Here is a 24541-nt window from a genome sequence, read left to right as displayed (position 1 = left end):
TATCATCAAGATTTTCTAATCATTTTTATCCTTCAACAACAAGTTATGTCTGAGTGGCTACGTGCATGTGCAATGAATTGAGCATGAAAGCAATGAAATTCTTTAAGCAGGTGTAGTACAACAAACTCAAAACATAAACCTCAAGTTAGGCAAAATATATATATTTTTTTTAAATACAACAAAACAAAAGGATAGAAATCTATGTACACACCCCCCCCCCCCCCAAAACCTAAACCAAACATTGTCCTCAATGTTAAAAATGATACTCTCAAATATATGTTTTGAATAAAAAGAGAGCAAAAATTAATATGAAACATGAGAACCAAGTAGAAACAAGTAAGGTAAGGAGAAGGAGGAGACATACCTTGATCAAGCTGATTGTTGTAAATTTTAATTTCTGTTAAATATCAGCTAGAACAAAAGAGAATAAAACTAAACAAGAAAATAAACACAAAGTCTAATCTAGAAGCAAAAAATAAACAATAGAAAAAGAAAGAAAGAAAAAAATTGCAAATCTGATAAACACAACTGGGATCAATCCTGATAAACAGGATCATCCAAGAGGACTTCTTCAACTTCTGGAGGCTCAAGTTCTAAAAATGGTTTCAAACATTGGCCATTAACTTTAAACATATCACCATTTTTAGGATTCTCAATCTCAATAGCACCATGGGGATAAACAGTGCGAACTATGAATGGACCAGTCCATCGAGATCGTAACTTGCCTGGGAAGAGACGCAAACGAGAATTATAAAGAAGAACTTTCTGACCAGGTTCAAATGATTTTCTCAAGATGTTTTTATCATGAACCCTTTTCATTTGGTCCTTATACGATTTGGCACAATTGTATGCATCATTGCAAATTTCCTCTAACTCATTGATTTGGAGTTTCCTTTCAGCACCTGCTTTGTCAAGATCAAAATTTAACCGCTTAATAGCCCAATAAGCTTTATGCTCTAACTCAACAAGGAGGTGACAAGCCTTACCATACACAATTTGATAGGGAGACATTCCAATGGGAGTCTTAAATGTTGTACGGTATGCCCACAATGCATCATCGAGTCTTAAAGACCAATCTTTCCGAGTAGGGTTAACTGTTTTCTCCAATATTCTCTTGATTTCCCTATTAGATATCTCTACTTGACCACTTGTCTATGGGTGATAAGGTGTTGCAACCTTATGAGTGATACCATATTTCTTCATTAGTTGCTCAAAAACTCTATTGCAAAAGTGATTTCCTCCATCACTAATAATGGCACGTGGTGTACCAAACCATGCAAACACATTCTCTCTCAAAAACTTGACTACAACCTTGTGGTCATTAGTTCTACATGCAATGGCCTCAACCCACTTAGAAACATAATCAACAGCAACAAGGATGTATAAGTTACCAAAAGAATTAGGAAAAGGACCCATGAAATCAATACCCCAAACATCAAATACCTCAACAATCAAAATCGGGTTCAATGGCATCATATTTCTTTTTCCAATACTCCCCAACTTTTGGCATCTCTCACAAGCTGAAAAATATGGATGGGAATCATGAAAAATGGAAGGCCAATAAAATCCACATTGCAAAATCTTGGCAGCAGTCTTTCTTGAACTAAAGTGACCTCCACAAGCATGATCATGACAAAAGGATATAACATTTTGTTGGTCACTTTCAGATATGCATCTCCTAATTATTTGATAAGAACAGTACTTAAACATGTATGGGTCATCTCAAAAGAAATACCTTACCTCAGCCAGAAATTTAGACCTATCTTGTTTAGTCCAATGCAAAGGCATTTGATTAGTGACAAGATAGTTTGCAATATCAGCATACCAATGTTTTTGGGATACATGCAGCAACTGCTCATCAAGGAAATATTCAAGAATAGGTAAACTGTCATCAGTGTGCTCAACAATTAATGTAGGCAAATGGTCAGCTACTACATTTTCGGTTCCCTTCTTGTCTTGAATCTCAAGATCAAATTCTTGTAACAACAAAATCCATCGGATAAGTTGAGCTTTAGCATCTTTTTTGGAGAAAAGATACTTCAATGTAGCATGATCCGAATAAATTAAGACCTTAGACCCCAACAAATAGGACCTAAATTTATCCAAGGCAAAAACAATTGCTAACAACTCCTTTTCTGTTGTAGAGTAGTTCATTTGAGCATCATTTAGAGTCTTACTAACATAATAAATCACATAGGGAACCTTTCCAACCCACTGTCCTAAAATAGCACCAATTGCATAATCAGAGGCATCACACATAATCTCAAAAGGCACTTTCCAATCAGGTGGTTGAATGATAGGTGCAGAAGTCAACTCAATTTATAGTCTCTTAAATGCATGGAGACACTCGTCATCAAACACAAATGGGGCATCTTTGGCAAGTAAGTTGCATAAGGGCCTTGAGATTTTACTAAAATCCTTGATGAACCTTCGATAGAATCCTACATGACCCAAAAATGATCTAATTTCCTTAACAGATCGAGGAGGTGGAAGGTTAGAAATCAAATCTATTTTGGCCTTATCAACCTCAATACCACTTTCTGATATGACATGCCCAAGAACAATTCCCTTTCTCACCATAAAATGACATTTCTCCTAATTAAGCACAAGATTCTTCTCCTTACACCGCACTAACACTAAGGATAGGTGGTGCAAACATTCTCCAAAAGTAGACCCAAATACTAAAAAGTCATCCATAAATACCTCCAAAAATCGTCCCACCATATCAGAAAAAAATACTAATCATGCACCTCTAAAATGATCCAAGAGCATTACATAAACCAAATGGCATGCGACGGTAGGCAAATGTCCCAAAAGGGTAGGTGAAGGTAGTCTTTTCTTGATCTTCTGGTGCATTGGGAATTTGATTATATCCAGAATATCCATCAAGAAAACAATAATAAGCATGACCAGCTAACCTTTCCAACATTTGGTCTACAAAAGGAAGAGGAAAATGATCTTTTCTTGTCATGGCATTCAACTTACGATAATCAATGCATACTTTCCATCCCGTTTACACACGAGTTGGGACTAACTGATCATCCTCATTCTTGACAACTGTTGTGCCAGATTTCTTTGGTACAACTTGCACTAGACTCACCCAATTACTATCAGAAATTGGGTAAATAATACCCACATCCAAAAGCTTCAAAACTTTAGCTCTCACTACCTCTTGCATAATAGGGTTTAGACGTCTCTGTGGTTCACATAAAGTTTTAGAATTCTCTTCCAAGTGAATTCTATGCATAACCACAAATGGACTAATACCTTTAATATCAGCAATTGACCAACCTATAGCTTCCTTATGCTCTTGAAGTAAACTTATCAATTGGCGTTCGCTAAGGTCATCCAAATCTGAAGCTATAATGACAGGTAAGGTCTTAGAAGAACCTAAAAAGGCATACTTAAGTGTGTAAGGTAATGGTTTCAACTCCAACTTTGGTGGTTCCTCAGCAGATGGGGGTGGGGATGAAGAAAATGGAAGAGGGATCACTTTTGGTTGCCATTCATCAGTACTTAAGAGAGGAACAGAATCTAACAATGCATTGACCTCTTCAATTGAGTGTTCAATATCAAAATTGCAACCAAAAAGATTTAAGCAAGCCTCTAGAGGATCCTCATAACTCGATTGTAGGAAAGTATCATGGACTAGACTCTCAATCATTTTAACCTCACAGATATCCTCATTGTCTAGCACTTGTTTACTTATTTGGAAGATATTAAGCTCAACGGTCATATTCCCAAAAGAAATCTTCATTACACCACTCCGACAATTGATTAAAGCATTGGATGTGGCTAAGAAAGGGCGACCCAAAATGACATGGATTTGTGTACTGGCATTTAGAGCAGGCTCAGTGTCTATGACAACAAAATCAGTAGGAAAATAGAATGCATCCACCTTAATCAGCACATCCTCAACAATACCTCTAGGGATTTTCACAGACCTATCAGCTAATTGAAGTGTCATGGTTGTTGGTCTTAACTCCCCCAAACCTAGCTGTAAGTATATTGAATATGGCAATAAGTTCACACTTGCCCCCAAATCTAGCAAAGCTCGCTCAATGAGATGATCCCCAATCTTGCATGAAATTGTAGGAGATCCTGGGTCCTTACATTTTACTGGATATTTATTCTGAATGATTGAACTAACTTGCTCGGTCAAAAATGCCTTTTTAGGGACATTTGTCTTTCTCTTCATTGTCACAAGATCTTTTTGAAACTTGGCATAAGCAGGAACTTGCTGAATTGCATCAAGAAATGGAATGTTTATTTGCACTTGCTTAAAAACCTCTAAAATGTCTCCAAATTGTGCACTTTTCTGAGGACTGATTAACCTTTAAGGAAATGGAGCTTTAAGAACAAACCTCTTATCAAGGGGGGAACTAAGATCCTGAATTGGAGTGGCGGGTGGGTTGTCCTTCTTTTCTCCATGATCATCATGTGAACTATAAGTACCTTTTTCCTTTAACACAATATTTTCATCATCCTCCACTTCTGGCATTTTCACTTGATTATCAACTTGCTTACCAAACCTAAGTGTAGTAATAGACTGAACATGCTCTTGTCCATGAGTAGAACTAGAAGAACCATTGATGGCATACTGTCCTTTTGGGTTAGGTATAGGTTGACTAGGAAACTTTCCTTTTCCCCTCTCTCCAACTTGGGTTGCTAACTGGCCAACTTGATTTTCCAACTTTGAAATAGCTTAAGTATTCAAATGGGTGGAACTTTTCATCTCTTGAATGGCTTGGCTAGTTGATTGCATAAAAGTTTTGAGAGACTCCTCCAAAGATGGTTGTTGTCTGGGTGATGCTACAAACTGAGGAGTTGATTGAGGAATGGGAGGATATGCTTGAGTAGGTGGACGAAATTGACTTTGTTGATACACTTGTTGTCCACCTACATTTGTGGGAGGCTGATTTTGCCTCCACGAGAAATTAGGATGGTTCCTCCAATTTGGATTGTATGTCTCTGAAAATGGACTAGCAAATGGTTTTCCATAATTATTCAGTGTATTTGCTTGCTCAGTATAAAAATCAGGGTACCCAGCTGTGGAAGGATACATTTGTGTTGTATGCATAGGACTTGCACAAATAGAACATGTTTCACTTTGAACTTGATTTACAGAATTCATCCATCTACCTAAAGCTAAAGCCTCAACCTTATGAGTGAGATTTTCCAACCTAGCTTTTATGTCTAAATCTTCACTAACTTCATACAATCCTCCTTTCTTAATTGCAGGGGCGAATCTCTCTTTACGATTGGAAAAATCTCATTGTTGTGAACTTTCAGAAAAATTCTCAAGAAATTTGTATGCCTCATCATCTACAAGACTAAAAAATCCACCACCATTCATGGACTCAATCATGTTACGATTTGTCTGAGCCAAACCATTATAAAAATATTGTACTAGTCTCCATGTTTTAAAACCATGATGGGGACACTTTAAGATTAAGTCCTTAAATCTCTCCCAACTCTCATAAAATTTCTCTTATTCATCCTGATAAAAATCTGCAATTTCTCTCCTCAAAGCATTGGTCTTGGCCATTGGGAAAAATTTAGAAAGGAATTTTATGACCAATAGTTCCCATGAAGTGATAGATCCAGGTGACAAAGAATTAAGCCATGCTTTTGCCTTATCCTTCAAGGAAAAAGGGAATAAATGCAAGCGAACAGAGTCATCAGTGAAATTCTGGAACTTACAAGTAGCACAAATCTCAAGAAAATCCTTCACATGCATATAAGGATCTTCTCTATCCAATCCATGAAAAGTAGGAAGAAGATGGATTATCTGTGGCTTTAACTCAAAATATGTAGTAGTGGTTGCAGGCAATACTATGCAAGATGGAGGGTTGGTGGTTATGGGTGAGAACAACTCCCTAAGAGTTTTTGAATCATCTCTTGTTTCTCCCATTGTAGATGAATAATCAAAACTAACAAGACGATTTTCTTTATCACGTATCCAAGTTCCCATACACCATGCACAAAGAAATAATTTTTTTTTGTTTTTTTTTAAAATAAAATTTAACTATAACTAGAAGAAGAAAAAATTCAATTACGACCTAATTTATTTTCCTAACCAAGTCCCCGGTAACGACGCCAAAAACTTGTTGTGAAATTTTAAAATACTCACAAGTATACGAACCGTACCGAAGTATAGTTTGACAAGAACAAAGTCGAACCCACAGGGACTTGAATGAATGTAGGAAAATTAATTAAATCTTAACCAAATTAATCCTAATCTAGTTTAATAAAAATTAGTTGTTTTGAAATTAAATAAACTAAGCAAATAATAAAATTATGCAAATAGTTAAACTAAGCAAAAGATATAAATCAATAAAAAGATGTAAACAATCAAGGGAAAGGAATTAAGGTTTTGGAATCCGCCTTGTAAGTCATATCAACATGTATTTATGATCATTAATTTTTCTCAACTCACTACATGATAATCTAGAAATCAATCTTGCTATCATGGAAGATATTCTCATTAAAATCCTTATTTTAAAAATCAAAAGCATGTTTTTCTTCGCTTCTTAAGTATAAAATCAAATCATCAATTGTATCCGTAGCCAAACAAATCACAAGATATATCCAATTCTAAAAATCAAATCATAAATTGTATCCATTGATAGAAAAATCACAAGCGATATCCAATTTTATAATCAAGAATTAATAAACCAAGCATTCAATTAATTAAGATAAATCCTAAATCATGAGAAAAACATGATTGAACTCATATCTATAATCTCATCTTAGTCAATTGATATGAAGCAAGAACAATTTAAATCATTAAACAACAACTATTGTGGGAAAAATCAAATCACATAAATATTACTGATAATCCTTAACAAGGTTTCATTCTTAACCCTAATTATAAATTTAGCTACTCATAGTAATTAAAATAAAACACCAGAATAAAATACTAAACATTAAACTAGACAAATAAAATAGAGAAAGAAATAGCTACAGTGCTAGAGAAAAGTCACAAAGGAAGCCACATGCGGCTGCCTCTTGCTCCAATTTTCTGTTTTGCATCTCATCCCTAGTATTAGCCTCCCTGAATTTTTCCCTAAAGAGCTTTTAAATAGGTCAAGGAATCCTATTAAAAGTTGAATTCCCATTTGGAGAAAATATCAGATTTTTAGGCTTCCCTTAACTGACAATTTTGGCCCATTTAATGTCAGAATTCGGACTTTTGGTAAACTAAAAAATTATAGCCCTTTAAGTTAACTTTCCAGGCCAACTTGAATCATCTTGATTAGAAATCTGAGCCAAAAGTTATGTCAAAAATACTAACTGATGTGTAGGCTGGAATCCTAATCCGAATTGGACTTGGATTTGGTGCAAATTTCCTTTGATTCCTTACTCCAATTGGACTTAAATTTAATTGAGTTGACCTTCTTTAACTTCATCATGGCCCTTGTAAATGTAAAGTCCATTAGCATTCTTTTTTGCACAAATCCACTTATTTAATTTCATTCTCCTACAAAAGATAAATTCACGCAATAAGATTCAATTAAGCACAAAATTGATTATTCACCATTATTCCAAAACCAAATATAAAATGCATGAATTAACTCAAAATAAGTATGATAATGCTTTCTAACAATGATATAAATATGCAAAATTAAGCTATTATCAATGCACATCACATACTTTCAAAACACCCCACATCAGCTAATCTATTTTACATTATATTTCATTAAAATACAAAATTTTCTTGATTTTTTTTAATTATATCTCTTTATTTATACACAATAACCACTATCTACTTTCTTCTTTCATCCTCAAGATATATAAATTAAAAAAAATGCAAAATGAATAATATCAATGTAAATTTACACAGTTATTGTATAACAAACTTGTAAATTTACACGATTATATATGGATTGATGTGGGTCATTTTTAGGCAAAACTACGTAAATTTTACACATTTTTTTTATCATACACTCACTGATGTGAGTGCTCCAACATTGGAAAAGAAATGCCCTTTCTTTATCTCAAATTTAGGCTTCTTATAACCTTCCTTTTCCTCTTTCTATAACAACAACAGCACCACCTTTGCAAATAGTTGGATGTCCTGGTTGTTGGCTTCTTAGCTTTAGGAGCATCATAATTATTGAATGATTTCTAGTCCCAACATAGCTAGCTCCTAGTATTTCATCCAAACCTTTCATATCAACTTGGAATGAAGGTCTGTTATTATTAGTTTTTGCATAAGAAGATGAACAAACTTTAATATTGAAAAGCCCAAATTGAATGAATTATAGAGATATATATGAGAGAGAGAGCCTGACATGGAGGTTAAGTATAGTACCATGTAGCAGTATCATTTTGGTTCTTTGATTTGACAGGACCAAATTTTCAACTCTTTAAAATCACCATTTCTCATCAGCAATAAATTTCTCAAAGAAAAAATGTAGTCATATTTGCAATTGACATATGCATTCAGATTTACATAAATAAACCCACACTCATACTCAGATAATCAACCCCCCCGTTCTCCTCCAAACAAATCACGCATGATGATGCACAAAAATCGTCAGTGAGTTGATGGCCCCTGATCACACTGATGGGTACCTGAAGTGTACGTTTTTAAACCCCTTAAACACAAGTTTTTAACCTAGTTATTTAGCCAAGTTATTAACTTAGGTAAATTATTCAAATCTAGGTTAAAACAATAACAATCATATCATGTAAAGCAGAGCGGAAAAATAAAAAACACACAATTTGATAACCCAGGAAAATCAAACCGATAAAAAACTTGGAGAGGATTTAACCTAGCTATCCTCAAGGTAAAACAAGATCCACTATGAAAGAATTGAAGTTTTACAATAACGACTTTGACCACTAACATCCTATTGCTATCTCGAGTAGAAAACTTATTATCACGACCACGTGACAACTCCGAGTCTATGGACTACTTCTTTCTCAGATCCACAGCATCCGCAAGTACATCACTTGTATTTTTTGAAAGTTCTTTATGCAGCAACTAAATCAATCGCCAAGATCTCGACATCAATCTCCATCTTGATAATCCTAAGTATGTATGAAGGCAAACGCCTCTAGATCTCACAAGAGATTCACACACACAGTATAAACAACAACCTAAAAACGTAGCTATGGTTTTTCCTTTTATACTTCAGACAAAGCATAAAACCCTATAAGTCAAACAGGCTTGGGCTAAGTTGGAAAAAACCTGCAAAAAAACAATTTGCACGAGCTTTGATCGATCGAGTCTAATTTTCAATTGATCGAGCCTTGCAGAAAGTGAACAGTAATTTCTATAATTACTCGATTCTAACTTCACATTAAACATACTTTGAGCAGCCTAAATTTAGACTCTAAGTTTTGATCATGGTTTGCCAACATTACACATTGAAGTTCTAATACATTTAGATCCTAAATCCTTAAAACCTAACATTTTCCTAATAAAATGTTTTTAAAAATAGCTCCTAAACCAATGCCCTAAAGGCATTTATTAACATTTTCCTTTATTATAAAATGCTAGGGTTACAAATTATTTTTTAAAACAGCTGTTGCGGTGGAAAAAATATTTTATATCAAATGATACCAGATTATCTGTATCCAAATCTAATAAACAAGAAACATGTGTGCAAAAATAACTACCCACTAAGACATGTCTTTCATTTGTTAGTAAGTTAGTTATTTTTTGCTAATATGTCTCATTTTTATTAGATTTTAATACCGCTGACATTGTATCATTTGATACCAAACGAAGAGGGCTAGAAAAGCAATCCAAAAATATAGAGAAACACAATGAGAGTGAGTTAGAGTGAAAAAGAAAAAGTGACATTAGATTATGATTGTCTTTTTGCCATGAGGCCAAAACAACAATATTCATTTTTTTGGTAAGTAGGATTTGAACCAAAGTAGTTGGTAGGATATATATATATAGTACTATATACTAACACAATCATAATAAATGCCCATTAATAATTATCATAATCATCAAATTTTATATAAGTGCTTATGGAGTGTAGGGGACAAGGGTCAGGTTTAAGTCTCTAAGAAATAGTTTCACACACATTTTCACTTAGATTATGGTAGAATAGAATTTCTATCTTAATTTTTTTTATTTTTTTAAACATTGCATGGATTACCGGTTAATTAGTAGCATGCACTAAGCTTTTTCTTACATCCCTTACTCACATGAATATAATTCGCATATTTTTTTTTTTAAAAGAGATTTTAATATTCATTTTAAAAATCTACCTTTTATTTTATTTTTTTATCTTACCTATTCACTCTTCAAAAAAATTCATGTCATATTTTTATTTTACAATACATTTTATTAAAATATCAAACTTTTTTATTTAATTTATTTTATAGTTGTTTTTTTTAAATTGTTTCTTTCTCTTTAGACAAATCAATCACGATCTATTCTCTTTCTTCATCATTTGACCAAAAGAATAAGTAAACCTAAATGAAAAATACATAGTGCTAGTGTAAATTTATTGTAGCAAATTTGTAAATTAACATAATTATAGGATGACTTGGTCATTTTTAAACAAATTTGTATAATTTTACAATTTTCTTTTTTGTTTTTTTTTTTTTTTCTATTATACCCAAAATGAGTGTTTTACTGCTATTGGGGAGGAAGAATAGAATTTCAGGGAACTAAGGGGCCGTTTGGCAATATTGTTCTAGTAATGTTGTTTATATATAAGTGCTTGTGGAGTGTAGGGAGCAAAGGCAAGGGTCAGGTTCAAATCTCTAAAAAAGAGCTTCACACATATATTCACTTAGTTTAGGGCAGAATAGAATTTCTATCTTAATTTTTTTTTTAAATTGCATGGATTACAGGTTAATTAGTAGCATGCACTAAGCTTTTTCTTACAGCCCTTACTCAAATGAATATAATTCGCATAATTTTTTTTAAAAGAGAGTTTAATATTCATTTTAAAAATCTACCTTTTTATTTTATTTTTTATCTTATCTATTCACTCTTCAAAAAAATTCATGTCATATTTTTATTTTACAATACATTTTATTAAAATATCAAACTTTTTTGATTTAATTTATTTTATAGTTGTTTTTTTAAATTGTTTCTTTCTCTTTAGACAAATCAATCACGATCTATTCTCTTTCTTCATCATTTGACCAAAAGAATAAATAAATGAAAAAAACTAAATAAAAAATAAATAGTGCTAGTGTAAATTTATTGTAGCAAATTTATAAATTAACATAATTATACGATGATTTGATCATTTTTAAACAAAATTGTGTAATTTTACAATATTTTTTATTGTTTTTGTTTTTTGTTTTTTCTATTATACCCAAAATGAGTGCTTTCCTGCTATTGGAGAGGAGGAATAGAATTTCAAGGATTTAAGGGGCCGTTTGGCAATGTTATTTTAATAACGATATTTATATTTTTAAAAAATATGTATAGATAAAAAAATATATATTAAAATAAATATAATATTATTTAAAAACTGAAAAGCGTTGGATAAGACTCCCGTCACCGTTCACTATTAAGCTGAGTGTCACCATTCACTATTAAGCTGAGTGAAAATGGAGGAAGAAAGCTGTGGTTCTAGCGAGAGAAGCTCAACTTCCAGCGAAGAGAGCGCTCCCTATTCGCCTCACCATTCCACTGATAATTCCAGCAATGCTACAAACCCCATGAATGTTGAAGAAGAAGAAGAAGAATCAAGCGATGATCATCGAAGCAAGCGCCGCAAACATGCACCAATCTTAGAAGAAGAAGAAGAAGATCGAATCAGCACCTTACCTGACTCCATCCTCCTCAATATTCTCTCCTCTTTGCGCACAAAAAACGCTGTCAGAATAGGTGTTTATCCAAAAGATGGGCCTATCTTTGGACCTCCGTTCCCACTCTCCGTTTCACACATACTAACACAGGAAATTCCTTCGATTTCGCCACTGCTATGGATGATACCCTGCTCCTACACAGGGTTCCCAAACCCACAAAATTCTCCGTCCTGTTCGTGTACAATTCAGAAGAACGAAGGCCTCGCGTCGATCGTTGGGTTCGTTTCGCCACGACTGCCAAGGTAGACCGACTTAGTCTACGTTTATCATTTCGTGGTTGCATCCCACCTCTAAGTTACAAATTGCCCCAGCATCTCTACGCCAATGAGTTTGTTTCTGAGTTGGATTTTCGTTACTGCAAAATTAAGCCTAATGGGTTAGTACGTTGGAGTTCACTCAAGCGCTTGTGTATTGGGTACACGGCTTTGCGAGAAGATGTGTTAAATAAAGTGTTATTGGGTAGTCCTAGACTTGAATTCTTGAAGATTGCATCAATGCTATAAGTTTAATCGGCTGGATATTGTGTCCGAGAGTTTGAAAGAGTGAGTCTTTGAAAATTATAGGGAGATTTTATAATATGAGGAAGTGTCAGATAAAGAACGTGTCGGCGGCATTAGTTGATGTTAGGGTCGATTTTGAGATACCGAATGAATATGATGATGAAGAGCCGGAGGACTGTAAAAACGTTGAGAGAACTTTTTGAGGGTCTGCATCAAGTCAAGAAAATTATTGTTGGCAAATGGTGTCTCATGGTTGGTTTTTCTTGATTACTCTCTCCATCGTTTTTTCTTTTTTATTGTTTCGTTTGTCATATGCAACACTTCATGTTTTTCTTGATTACAATTTTCCATTTGCAGAGACGTGACTGTATCTAGATTGTGTCTTTTTAATTGTTGGTAGTCTTATTGCTTAGCTAGGCTTGAATATAGAATAATGCACAGCATCTAGTGCTCTTTTTAGTGACAAGTTATTGTGCAATTTGATTTTGCTTCAAAGAATTTATATTAGTACGAAAAGGAAAAATCATTTTTTGATTTATGAGTATTGGAAAATTACCATAATCTCTATTGTGAGTTGGGCTTAGCCGACACCTAAAAATTTAAGATTATGTCTTGGTTGTTGTTGGTTCAACTTTTTCTGCTGAGCATCTTGATTTTAACACTAGTTATAGTCAATCAATATTTACAGGAGATAATATTATTGGTTCGATTTATGAGTTGTTCTATCGAGTTACATACATTGTTTATAGCTTCATGATGAGTGCCAAATAATGATTCTTCATGACAAGTTGTTAACTATAAATCAAGGTTCCAAAAAGGCCTCTTGTATTTCATTGTCATATAGATATAGGCTATATTGACATTTACTTTAGTGTTCTGTAAAACATGTTAGCTAAATTGGCCTCTTGCGATTTATGTTACAATTGGTCATGTTGTTTATTCTAATGTTCACTTTACCTTTTATTGTGTTCTGCCTTTTGCTTTGATGGACGTAGGTTCAGTGACACATCTGTCTTCTCCATTGTTAAATTGCAAATGTCTAACCATGAAAACAAGCATGGAAAAATGGGATCTTCCTGGCATTGCAAGCCTGCTTCAAAGATCACCTTATGTGGAGACATTGGTTATAGATATCATATCCTCCCCCCACGTGTCAAAGGTTTGTTTTTCTTGGTCCAATTTCCTGGATGTCATATCAAAGGAACTGTAATGAAGATAACATATATGTGTGTGTATATATATAATTTAGTTTAATGTGTCTATTTATCTTGTTGAGGATCTATGACTGACCTCAAAAACTTTGGGACTAAGGCTATGTTGTTGCTGTAGTTAAAGCTATCTATTTATTGGGTCAAAATGATTCCCTCGAGGAGCTTGGCCCCCTTACTCAACCTTCTCATTGATGATACATCCTTCTTTTTACGTCAAAGATGTCAGCAATAGATTTCTAGAAATCTATTTGTTTGAATAAGAGCTCATTTATTGTCAAAGTTGATATCTAGAATTTCTGGCCTTGGGGCAACAAGAAGCCATTTTCACTTTAATTTTAATTTGATTTAGTTTTAAGTGTTAGGGGCAATTATGTAAGTTTTTAGTGTCTGGACATTGGCTATTCTTTTTGAGATAGGACCTTGGCTATTGTAATTGTCCATTAAGTCTTATTTTTGTTTTATTTAAGTTTAGTGATTTAGTTTGGGCTTTGTAGTAAAAGTTCAGCATGTTCCACTAGCAATAGGTATTTGCCATCTGTTTAGGAGTTTCTTCTTTTTCTTAAAAAATTTTCAGCAACATGAAACCTAGCATGCATACATTGACTTGGTTTGGGTCATTGCTCCTATGCACTAGACTTATCAAGATCTTGACACGTGGTCAAAAGTGGACTTGTATCATAAATCTGTATGGGTCCAGTGCACAGGTGCACTAGATCCAATCTTTTCCCATGATTTATCATCCTTTAAACCCCAAAATCCAAAATCACCTACCCATCAAAATAGCCCCAAATACCAAATGAAAAGGCTAAATACTATGCAAGAGTTACTGTTTTTAGTCCCAGAACAGCAACCCAAGTTTTAGTTATTCCCCTTTGTTGGATCTCAAAATCCTACTATTCCTTTTCTCATTAGAAACCCTATGGTCCTTTTTTCTTACTATTTTTCAGCTTTTTCCCTTCCAAAACCTAACCCTAAATCCTCAAAATCCAAGATGTCCAAAGTTGACTTAGGAATTCCAAATTTGATTTGGCTTTGTTTCCTTCTTCAATGTCTAATCCATTATAACATGACAAGATATCATGATTTAAAAAGTGAACTTTAAAATGGGCTAATGTACTTTTTATTTTGCAGTTTCTAGTAAGTAGCTATGATGAAGTGAACCATTGGAAATTAAAAGAGGTCTATTTCAAGTCTTTGCTACGATGCCTCAGGACTATCAAGATTTTTGGTTTTGGAAAAAGCTTCCACAAAAGAAAGTACTCATTTTAGAGGTAAAATTTTTACTTAAGAATGTAAAGGTGCTGGCAATGAACCAAAGGTTTTGGAAAATGAAACGCGCTGTATGCCACTTAAATTTCTACGAGTGTCTTAAAAGTTGTTAAGCTTCCCGAGATCCTCTCCTGATGTAGTAATTATATTCCCATGTCAGTAAAATCATTCTAAGTTGTTCAATCCTCTTAAACTTTTAGTTTCTCATAAATATACATTAGTTATGCAGAGTAGTCTAGTTCAATGAGGTAAAATCTCACTATAAATTTGCTTTAGCTTCTGATTTCATGTACTTTATAGAGATCGTTGTTGTTGTTGTTTTCTTTTCTTTTTTTCTTTTTTTTTTCTTTTTTTTTTTTTTGGGTCAGTTGGTAACATGATAAGCTGTTCTCCAAATTATTATAAAAAAAAAAAGTTTTACGTGTTATAAAATTGTTTGTTAATGTATTCTGTCGTAGAATCATGCTATTTGATTGAAGCATGATTAAGTCTTTAGAAGTTCTCTATTTGATTGAGGCATGATTAAGTCTTTAGAACCTGAATTTCGAGGCCAAGACAGATCTCACTTGGATGCAATTTTTTTTTTCTTTAGAGTAGAATCTGAATGCAAACTTGGTTACTCACTGAGTATTTGATTATTTGGTCCTAAACAAAAAAGAGAATTAAGAAGATGCTTGTTTTGATTGTTTAAAGAAGAAGAAATATAGTTAGAAACAAATCTTCTTATTTTGGTTCTTCTAAATATACCCAGTCATTTGATGATTTGATATTAGAGACGCAGATGAATTAATAATTGATATTTGACACATGCAGAGTCTTGTAGTAATCTCGGTATCACATATAAATCTTGTATCACATGTTAGATTTATGTTAATTTTATTAATTGCTTTGCAAGTGTTCATGATTCAAAGATATGTCTCTGTTACTTTTTTCATTATGTATATGATGCGGTTTTAACTTTTGGTATTCACCTCATGATTGTCGTTTTTTATGATAAAAAAAGGATAGTTCTATATACTAACATCCCCTACAAAAATACTAATACAATCATAATAATCATAATAAATGCTTATTAATAATGATCATAAGGGTTTGTTTGGATATAGCTGAAAACTGAAAACACTGTAATAAAATAATTTTAAATGTGTGAATAGTGCCGTGGGACCCATTTTTAATAATAAAAAAATTCTGTAAAGTGAAGTTTGTGGGTCCCGTGAACAGTACACGAAACCCACAGATGTGCTAAAAAGTCAACAAAATGCAGCTACTATTCATGCACAGTAACATGAACAGTAAGCTCTGTCCCCCAAACTCGTGCAGCAGCAGCAGAAGAAAAAAAAAACAGAAAATGCAAAAAACTCAAAACGTGGACGCTATAAGCTGTATTCAAACCAAGCTTAATTATCAAATTTCATATTGTCATAAAAATTAAGAGAATAGAAATCACATTATATTAACTGTGCATGGATTACTAGTTATTTATTTATTTATTTTTAAGATGAATTACTAGTTAATTAGTAGTATGCACTAAGCTTTTTCTTGCATCCCCTCCCCAATCGAATGTTGTTAGTCTGAAAAAAAAAAAAAAAAGAAGTTTAATACCCAATTATAAATAGAACTTAGATGTCCCACCCAAAAAAAAAAAAAAGACCTTAGATGGGCCAACAGTAGCCCAACCTAATAAACTGGGCCTCATCTGCTGGCTGCTGCCCTATTTAGTTGAACGAATCCATTGGGGTGATTCTTTTACTATCTCATACAGAAGACACAAACACAACTTAAGACTAAATAATAATAATAATAATAATAAAAAAACCTAGTGACGAGAGTATCCGGATAGTTTGTTCAAAACATCTTTATTTTAGCATAATTGTTTATATTTTATTTTACCTACTCCCTTTTTAAAATGCCTTATATTATATTGTTTTTTTTAATTATATTTCATCAAAATATCAATTTTTTAAAATTTTCTTAATTACTAGTGTTATACTTGTGTGATGCACGATTTAATTAAAAATCATATACACCTTAAACAAAAGATAGCAATAACTAAATTTTTATATTTATCTAAAAAATCGATAGAGATGTACAGAAAAAATCAATAAGAGAAATTACAATTTTGTATCTATCCATAAAGAAATTAAAAAAAATTAAATTAAAGGTTGATATTAGTAGTTGTATACCTATACGTACTATTTATTCTAGAGTAAGAATCTATCTTGTATAAAAATAAATAAATAAATTATAATCCCCTATAATGCTAGAACTAATAAATCATAAATGAAGTAGATCTCCTATTGCTAATTAAATAAATCACTTATAAATTATAGATAAATTAATAATATATACAAGGATTAGATGAAGTTTTTTTTTTTTTTTGAGAAACAAACACACACACACACACAAGTGAGAGAGAAAGGAGTTTTAACTTAGATGAAGAATTTGGATTGTATTCAAATTGAAATTTTTATCAACTTAGAAATTATAAGAAAAGAAGATAAGAACAAAAAAAAAATTATATATATTTAAAAATCTAATTAAATTTCTGCAATTTGGTTAAGTTACATGGTGCAACAATGGCTTCTAAGCTCAACTTTTATTATAGAGTAAGTATACCAGTCGCTAACCTGTGCGATGCATGGGAAAATTATTGTGTATAAAGATGTAAGCTATTTTTTTTTTCTCCTCCTCTTTGATTAATTGTATATTAGGATTTCAGTCTTATAGTTTCCTATCCTTGATATGAAATATTAATCTTGATATGAAACATTAATTTACATAATAAAAATTGAAATCAAGCATAAGTTTAAATTAAAATAAAGAATTAAATCTTTAACATCCTCAATTATCCATAATATGTATGAAACACAAATTTAAAGAACTACTTAATCAATATTTAAAATAAATTGAAAGACAACTTTAAAGTGTTTTTTGTATCTTTTTCCTTTGTTGCTTCGTAGTAATCACTGAATATGTCATTTTGTTTTTCTTGAGTATAGATGGTGTGAGATGCGCATTGCTTTGAAGTATCACTAATGTATAGCTGGCAATAGAATAGGTTGAGGAATGTATTACCACACACACACACACACACACACACACACACATATATATATATAAGTTAAGTATCAAATTTGTAATTTTGCTATAGTAAAGAATACGTACTTCTGTCATTTTATCAAGCTAAATTGCTTTGTCAATTTCTTCAAAAGATTCAAAAACTTTCTTGATGGTGTAGAATTCTTATCCATACTTGAGATTATAGTCATTTAGTTGTATTTGGAAAAAAAAATTCTTTTCCATTTAGATTTTCTATTTGCATAAGAAGGACGACTTTTTTGGGCACCTAAAAAAAGTAATATCTTTCAAATTGTACACTCAAGTAAAGTTTAGTAAATATTAAACACTAATGTTATCTTCCATATTCCCACATCTAAACATTTGTTCAAAAAGTCTTTTGTTGATATGTTGAGTAATTTTTATGCTTCTGAATCAAATAAAATGAATATGGGGTAGCATTGAAGTTTTATAGGTCAAACCATATATTGAGTAACCCCATCCTGAATAGGCTGAATCTGATATATATTTGAACCACATGCAAAGCCAAACTAGAGGTTTACAAATATCCTCATACTCAAATACTTTATATTTCAAATTCACAAATAATAATAAAAATTTCCAAACAAATTCAAAATTATAAAACTATAAAATACAATCAACTCTAGAATACAAACCAAATTCAGAATTATAAATCAAGAAATTCATTAACACTTTTTTAATTCCCTATTTCTCTATAATGAAGAGGCAAAAAAAAGGGGGTGGGGGCTAAGTGGAGACAAAGAAAACTGGCATTTTAGGTAGCCAAGTAATTATTCAACCATATAGACGATTAAGCTAAGGTAAATCGGATATGCTAAAAAAACCTATGTAGCAAATAAAGCAGAACTTGAAAATAAAGCAAAACCTATAGGATTTTTGTCAGATTTTGAGGGTTGGGAGGCTCTTCAATACTATCTCCACTACGAAACCCATTCATAACCACAATATTTTCTTACAATACTTGTAGAAGTTGATTTTCTATTAGTGTTTCCCTGACTTCAACCAAAAAGAATAGAGAGAAAAAAAGGGTTAGGAATTGAAATCCCTAAATTGACAGAAAACCTAATTGAAGACACTATGAAAAGAGATTAGTCATAGATTGATTGAGAAAATCCTAGAGAGAATGATCTGACATGGGGGTTGGGTTAGAGATTGAACATGTTGGCACCCATGGTCAAGCTTGGGTCTATGTTTGGAAGAGGAGCACCCATGGTCATGCTTGGATCAACGTTTGAGAGAGGATAGATAACAATCTTTTGCTTGATTTGTTGTTTCTTCGTTGATTCTTTAGTTTGCCAGCAAAAACTATTGAATAGAAAATAGGTTTGTTTAAGAGTTTTATCAAGTTTTCTTTTGGGGGAAGAAAGAGAGGTTTTTTTAATTAGTTTATTAATTTTAATAGAAATAAATAAATCAGATTTAAAAATATAAAAAAATGCTAATGTGTAAAATTGTGGAGAGATCAACTAAAAGTCAGAGGCTATTGTGTATAAAAATGTAAATAATTTTTTGTCTCTTCATCTTTGATTGTACATTAAGATTCCAATCCCAGAGTTTCATATCCTTGATATGAAAAATTAAATTACGTAATAAAAAATAGAAATCAAACTTAAATTTAAATGGAAGAACCTCAACATGCATAAAAAAATTCAACACCAAAAATAACAAAGCACTCATTAGTCAACTTAACTAAGCCTTAATTGTACTTGCAGTATGAATTCATAAATGTAAAGATTACAAAAAGAGAAGAAGAAGACAAATCCTTCAAAGATAATGAGATTCTACTGAATTTTTTACTCACGGAACTTTTTTTTTTATTATTATTAGTAGTAGTAAGGTTTAGACCCAAGGGAAAGGGGAGATTCAAATTTTTGACCTCACTTCAAGAGGGTGCCCAACCGGCTATGGTATCCCTTGGGTTTACTCACTATCAAAAATATGATTATAAACTCATCAAATAATTACTTACCTGAAGGTGTTAACAATCAATACAATTATCTCAAACAATCAAAATCAGCATGAGAACAAAAGCATTGAAAATTTTCTAGTAAAAAGTAGATTACAATTCTTAGTATACAACCTTTATGCTTTTTGCAGTTAACATTTGTTTGTGGTGGCGAATCAGTGAGTTGGGTTGCAAGATGGTAGGTAGATTTAACGAAGAATTTTTCATTGGGGTTCAGTAACCATAGAAATTTGTCTAGTCTTGGGGTGGGAGGATGGGGGAGAGAAGAGATTTTGAAATTTGGAAAAAGGAGAAGAGTAGAGAAGAGATGTGTTTTTGATTTTCAGAGTTGGGGAGAATAGTTATCGTGTTAGGGTTGGGGAGAAATTGATTTCCGTTTTGGGAAGGAGAAGCATTATATGTTTTAGGTTTTAGGTTTTACGTTTTAGGTTTTAGGTTTTTTCTTTATTTTAGTTGAAATTAATGTGAAAAATTGTGAAGACTTCAACAAAAAATTTAGGTCTCGGTTATATATATATATATATATATATATATATATATATATATATATATATATTTTTTTTTTTTTTTCTTATTTAAGAAAAATGGTTATACTTTTTAAAGAAAAAATGTGTAATTTTACTTATACCCAAAATGAGTGTTTTTTTTTTTGGCTGAGAATGTAGAATGAGTGCTTGTAGCGAGGAAGATTGAAGAACAGAATTTCAGAGAACTGAGAAGTGTCCGCATCTCACCATTCACTATTGAGCTGAGTGAGAATGGAGGAAGAAAGCTATGGTTCTAGCGAAAGAAGCTCGACTTCCAGCGAAGAGAGCGCTCCCTATTCCACTGATAATTCCAGCCATGCTACAAACCCCATGAATTCTGAAGAAGAAGAAGAAGAAGAAGAAGAGTCAAGCGATGATTATCCAAGCAAGCGCCGCAAACATGGACCAATCTTAGAAGAAGAAGATCGAATCAGCACCTTACCTGACTCCATCCTCCTCACCATTCTCTCCTCTTTGTGCACTGTAGACTCTGTCAGAACAGGCGTTTTATCCAAAAGATGGGCCTATCTCTGGACCTTCGTTCCCTCTCTACGTTTCACAGATTATTACTTCCGACACGCCGCCCATTACCCCAATTTTGTGGATAATGTCCTGCTCCTACACAGAGCTTTGAAACTCGCAAATTTCGCCGTCCAATTCGAGTACAATCCAGAGCTAAAGCCTCGTGTCGATCTTTGGGTTCGTTTCGCCACAACTGCCAAGGTAGACCAACTTAGTCTACATTTATCGTCTTGTTTTTACAAATTGCCCCAGCATCTCTACGCCAATGAGTTTGTTTCTGAGTTGGATTTTAGAGCTTGCGAAATTAAGCCTAATGGGTTAGTACGTTGGAGTTCACTCAAGCGCTTGTGTCTTTGGAATTTGGATTTGCACCAAGATGTGCTAAATAAAGTGTTATTGGGTAGTCCTAGACTTGAATTCTTGGAATTGCGTAATTGTGATAAGCTTAATCGGTTGGATATTGTGTCCGAGAGTTTAAAGAAATTGGTGATGGATTCTTATGATGAAGACTACCCGTTGGAATTGGAAATTTTTGCTCCAAAGATCGAGTCTTTAGAAATTAGAGGGGATTTTTATGGTATGAAGAAGTGCCAGATAAAGAACGCTTCGGCATTAGTTGAGGTTAGGGTCGATTTCGAAATAAGGATGGAATATGAAGATGAAGAGCAGGAGGAGGATCATTATAAGAACTGTGAAAACGTTGTGAGGGAACTTTTTGAGAGTCTGCGTCAAGTCAAGAAACTTATTGTTGGCAGATGGTGTCTCAAGGTTGGTTTTTCTTGATTACTCTTATCATATTTTTATGTAGCACTTCATGTTTTTCTTGATTACTAATGTTGATTTCCATTTGCAGAGACATGACTGTATCTAGATTGTATTGTTGGTGGCCTCATTGCTTGGCTAGGCTTGAATATAGAATAATGCACAGCGTCTAGTGCTCTTTTTAGTGACTAGTTATTAATACCAAAAGGAAAAATCATTCTTTAATTTATAAGAGTATTTGAAAATTACCATACTCTCTATTGTGAGTTGGGCTTAGCCAACACCTAAAAAATTGAGATTATGGCTTGGTTTTTGTTGTTGTCGTCGGACTTTTTGTGCCTAACATCTTGATTCTAACATGAGTTGTAGTCAGTCAATAATTAAAGGAAATTATAGAATTGGTCCAATTTCATGAGTTGATCTATTGAGTTATATACACTGCTTTTAGTTTCATGATGAGGTGTAGGGGCCTTGCTTTAGTGCCAAATAATGATTCTTCATGATGATTTGTCAAATATAAATCAAGGTTCCAAGAAGGCCTCTTTTATTTTATTGTCATATAGGATATATTGACATTTATTTAAGTTAGTGTTCTGGAAAACATGTTAGCTAAATTGTTCTCTGGCGATGTATATTACAATTACAATTGGTCGTGTGGTTTATTCTATTGTTCACTTTACCTTATTGTGTTCTTCCTTTTACTTTGATGGACATAGGTTCTGTCTATAATGTCAATGAAACATCTGTCTTCTCCAGTGTTAAATTGCAAATGTCTAACGATGAAAACAAGCATGGAAAAATGGGATCTTCCTGGCATTGCAAGCCTGCTTCAAAGTTCGCCTTATGTGGAGACATTGGTTATAGATATCATATTCTCCAACCACGACTTAGAGGTTTGTTTTTCTTGGTCCAATTTCCTGGATGTCATATCATAGGAACTTTAATGAAGATAATACTAAAATATAAACAAATATATATAATATAATATAAAATTTAGTTTAATGTGTCTATTAAGGAAGTAATAGGGCCTTGATTTTAAATAGAATAAAATGGAGGAAAAGAATACATGTGATCTTTCAAGATCATGACACATGGCCAAAAGTGGACACGTATCGTAATCCTGATGGGTCTAGTGCTTTTGTCCAGTGCACAAAAGCACTAGACCCAATCTTTGCCCATTGATTTATCACCCTTTAAACCCCAAGATCCCAAATCACCTATCCATGAAAATAGCCTCAAACACCCCCATGAAAAGAATAAATACTGTGCATGAGTTACTCTTCATTGTCCTGGAACAGCAACCCAAGTTTTAGTCACTACCCTTTGTTGGATTTCCAAATCCTACTATTCCTATTCTCATTAGAAACCCTATAATCCTCATTTCTTACTATTTTCCAGCCATTTTCCTTCCAAAGCCACCTAACCTTAAATCCTCAAAATTGAAATGTCCAAAGCTGACTCCCTTTTCCTGCGCCAACTCCTTTATAACATGACAAGATATCATAATTTAAAAGTCAACTTCAAAATGAGCTAATGTACTTCTATTTTGCAGTTTCTAGACAGAATCTATGATGAAGTGAACCATTGGAAATCAAAAGAGGTCTATTTCAAGTCTTTGCTACAATGCCTCAAGACTGTCAAGATTTTTGGTTTTGGAGAAAGGTTCCACACAAAGGATGTATTCATTTTAGTTGTAGAATTTCTACTTAAGAATGCAAAGGTACTGGAGAAGATGGTTATCACTGAACCATGGGTTATGCAAAATGGAATACATAATATGCAACTTAAATTTCTACAAGTGTCTCAAAAGTTGTTAAGCTTCCCTAGATCCTCTCCTCATGCAGTGGTTATGTTCCCATTTTAGTAAAATCATTTTAAGTTGTTCGATGCTCTTAAATGATGAAATTCTCATAAATAAATTGTAGTTATGTAGATTAGTCTGGTTCAATGAACTAAAATCTTGCTATGATTTGCTCTAGCTTCCAATTTCATGTTCTTGTGTTTTCATTGTGATGTTAAACTTGCTTTAAGATGCTAAATATCAATGGTTATGTTGCTTAATTTCCATCTCAATTAAAGGCACTTCAACATGTTTGGTTGTGTTGGCAGAGGAACTGACCAATGCATATCTTTTTGGCTAAATACCAATACATCTCATTATCAATACAAAATGAAACACAATGAAATTAGATTAGCTGGAGGTGCTGCCTGTGCTTGTTGGAAGTCTTGCAGTAGCTGCATTTTCTTTTTTCACTGCTAAGGTAGTCCAACTTAGTCTATGTTTATCAGCTCCTTATTTAAACCCTTATGGAAATGATGGATACACATTGCCGCAGCATCTCTACGCTGATGAGTTTGTTTCTGAATTGGATTTTCATTTCTCCGAAATTAAGCCTAAAGGGTTAGTGGGTTGGAGTTCACTCAAGTGCTTGTGTATTGGGTACACGGCCTTGTCTGAAGATGTGATAAATAAAGTGTTAATGGGCTGTCCTAGACTTGAATTCTTGAAATTGCAAAAATTTTTTACTTTAATCGGTTTGATGTATTGTCGGAGAGTTTGAGAAAACTAGTGATAGATTCTTGTTATTCGAAATGCCATGAGCCGATAGAATTGGAAATTGTGGCTCCAAAGATCGAGTCTTTGGAAATTCTGGGGAATTTTTATGGTAAGAAGAAGTGTGAGATAAAAGGATGGGTCGGCATTGGTTGAGGTAAAGCTTGATTTTGAAATATCAATAGATTATGAAGTTGACGAGGAGGAGGAAGTTTGTAAGGACAGTGTAGAAGTTGTGAGTGAACTTTTTGAGAATCTGCATCAAGTGAAGAAACTTATTGTTGGCAAATGGTGTCTAAAGGTTGGTTTTTCTTGATTACTCTCTTCTCTCT

General features: G+C 33.1%; 1 protein-coding gene, 1 non-coding gene and 2 pseudogenes across 3 annotated transcripts; 3 read left to right on the top strand and 1 right to left on the bottom strand.

The window, feature by feature from the left end:
- Positions 1-534: 534 nt before the first annotated feature.
- LOC142635813 (uncharacterized) lies at positions 535-5065 on the bottom strand (annotated as a pseudogene).
- Positions 5066-5426: 361 nt separating this feature from the next.
- Positions 5427-5535, top strand: LOC142637719 (small nucleolar RNA R71). The gene has a single exon (XR_012844845.1). It is a non-coding gene; the product is annotated as a small nucleolar RNA R71 (small nucleolar RNA).
- A 6003-nt stretch (positions 5536-11538) lies between these two features.
- On the top strand, positions 11539-14942 carry LOC142635811 (F-box protein At5g03100-like; annotated as a pseudogene).
- Positions 14943-20489: 5547 nt separating this feature from the next.
- On the top strand, positions 20490-23652 carry LOC142633514 (putative F-box protein At1g49610). 2 transcript variants are annotated; one of them, XM_075807753.1, is made up of 3 exons: positions 20490-21661; positions 22372-22548; positions 23208-23652. In XM_075807753.1, the coding sequence occupies exons 1-3, from the start codon at positions 20603-20605 to the stop codon at positions 23517-23519; spliced, it is 1548 nt and encodes a 515-aa protein (XP_075663868.1). In that variant the 5' UTR covers positions 20490-20602; the 3' UTR covers positions 23520-23652. The 2 variants fall into 2 exon arrangements, with proteins under 2 accessions (XP_075663868.1, XP_075663870.1); XM_075807755.1 differs by lacking the exon at positions 22372-22548.
- Positions 23653-24541: the final 889 nt, after the last annotated feature.

The sequence above is a fragment of the Castanea sativa genome, chromosome 5, assembly GCF_040712315.1.
Source record: "Castanea sativa cultivar Marrone di Chiusa Pesio chromosome 5, ASM4071231v1".
NCBI lineage: Eukaryota > Viridiplantae > Streptophyta > Magnoliopsida > Fagales > Fagaceae > Castanea > Castanea sativa.
Note: the sequence above shows the minus strand (reverse complement) of the source record. Positions and strands in the feature narration are given on the sequence as shown.

Bases quoted from the DNA above. Each gene is read 5' to 3' on its own strand.
- LOC142633514 (XM_075807753.1), top strand. From the start codon at position 20,603: ATGGAGGAAGAAAGCTATGGTTCTAGCGAAAGAAGCTCGACTTCCAGC. The intron at 21,662-22,371 runs GTTGGTTTTTCT...TGATGGACATAG, and splicing joins TTGGCAGATGGTGTCTCAAG to GTTCTGTCTATAATGTCAAT. The intron at 22,549-23,207 runs GTTTGTTTTTCT...TCTATTTTGCAG, and splicing joins TCTCCAACCACGACTTAGAG to TTTCTAGACAGAATCTATGA.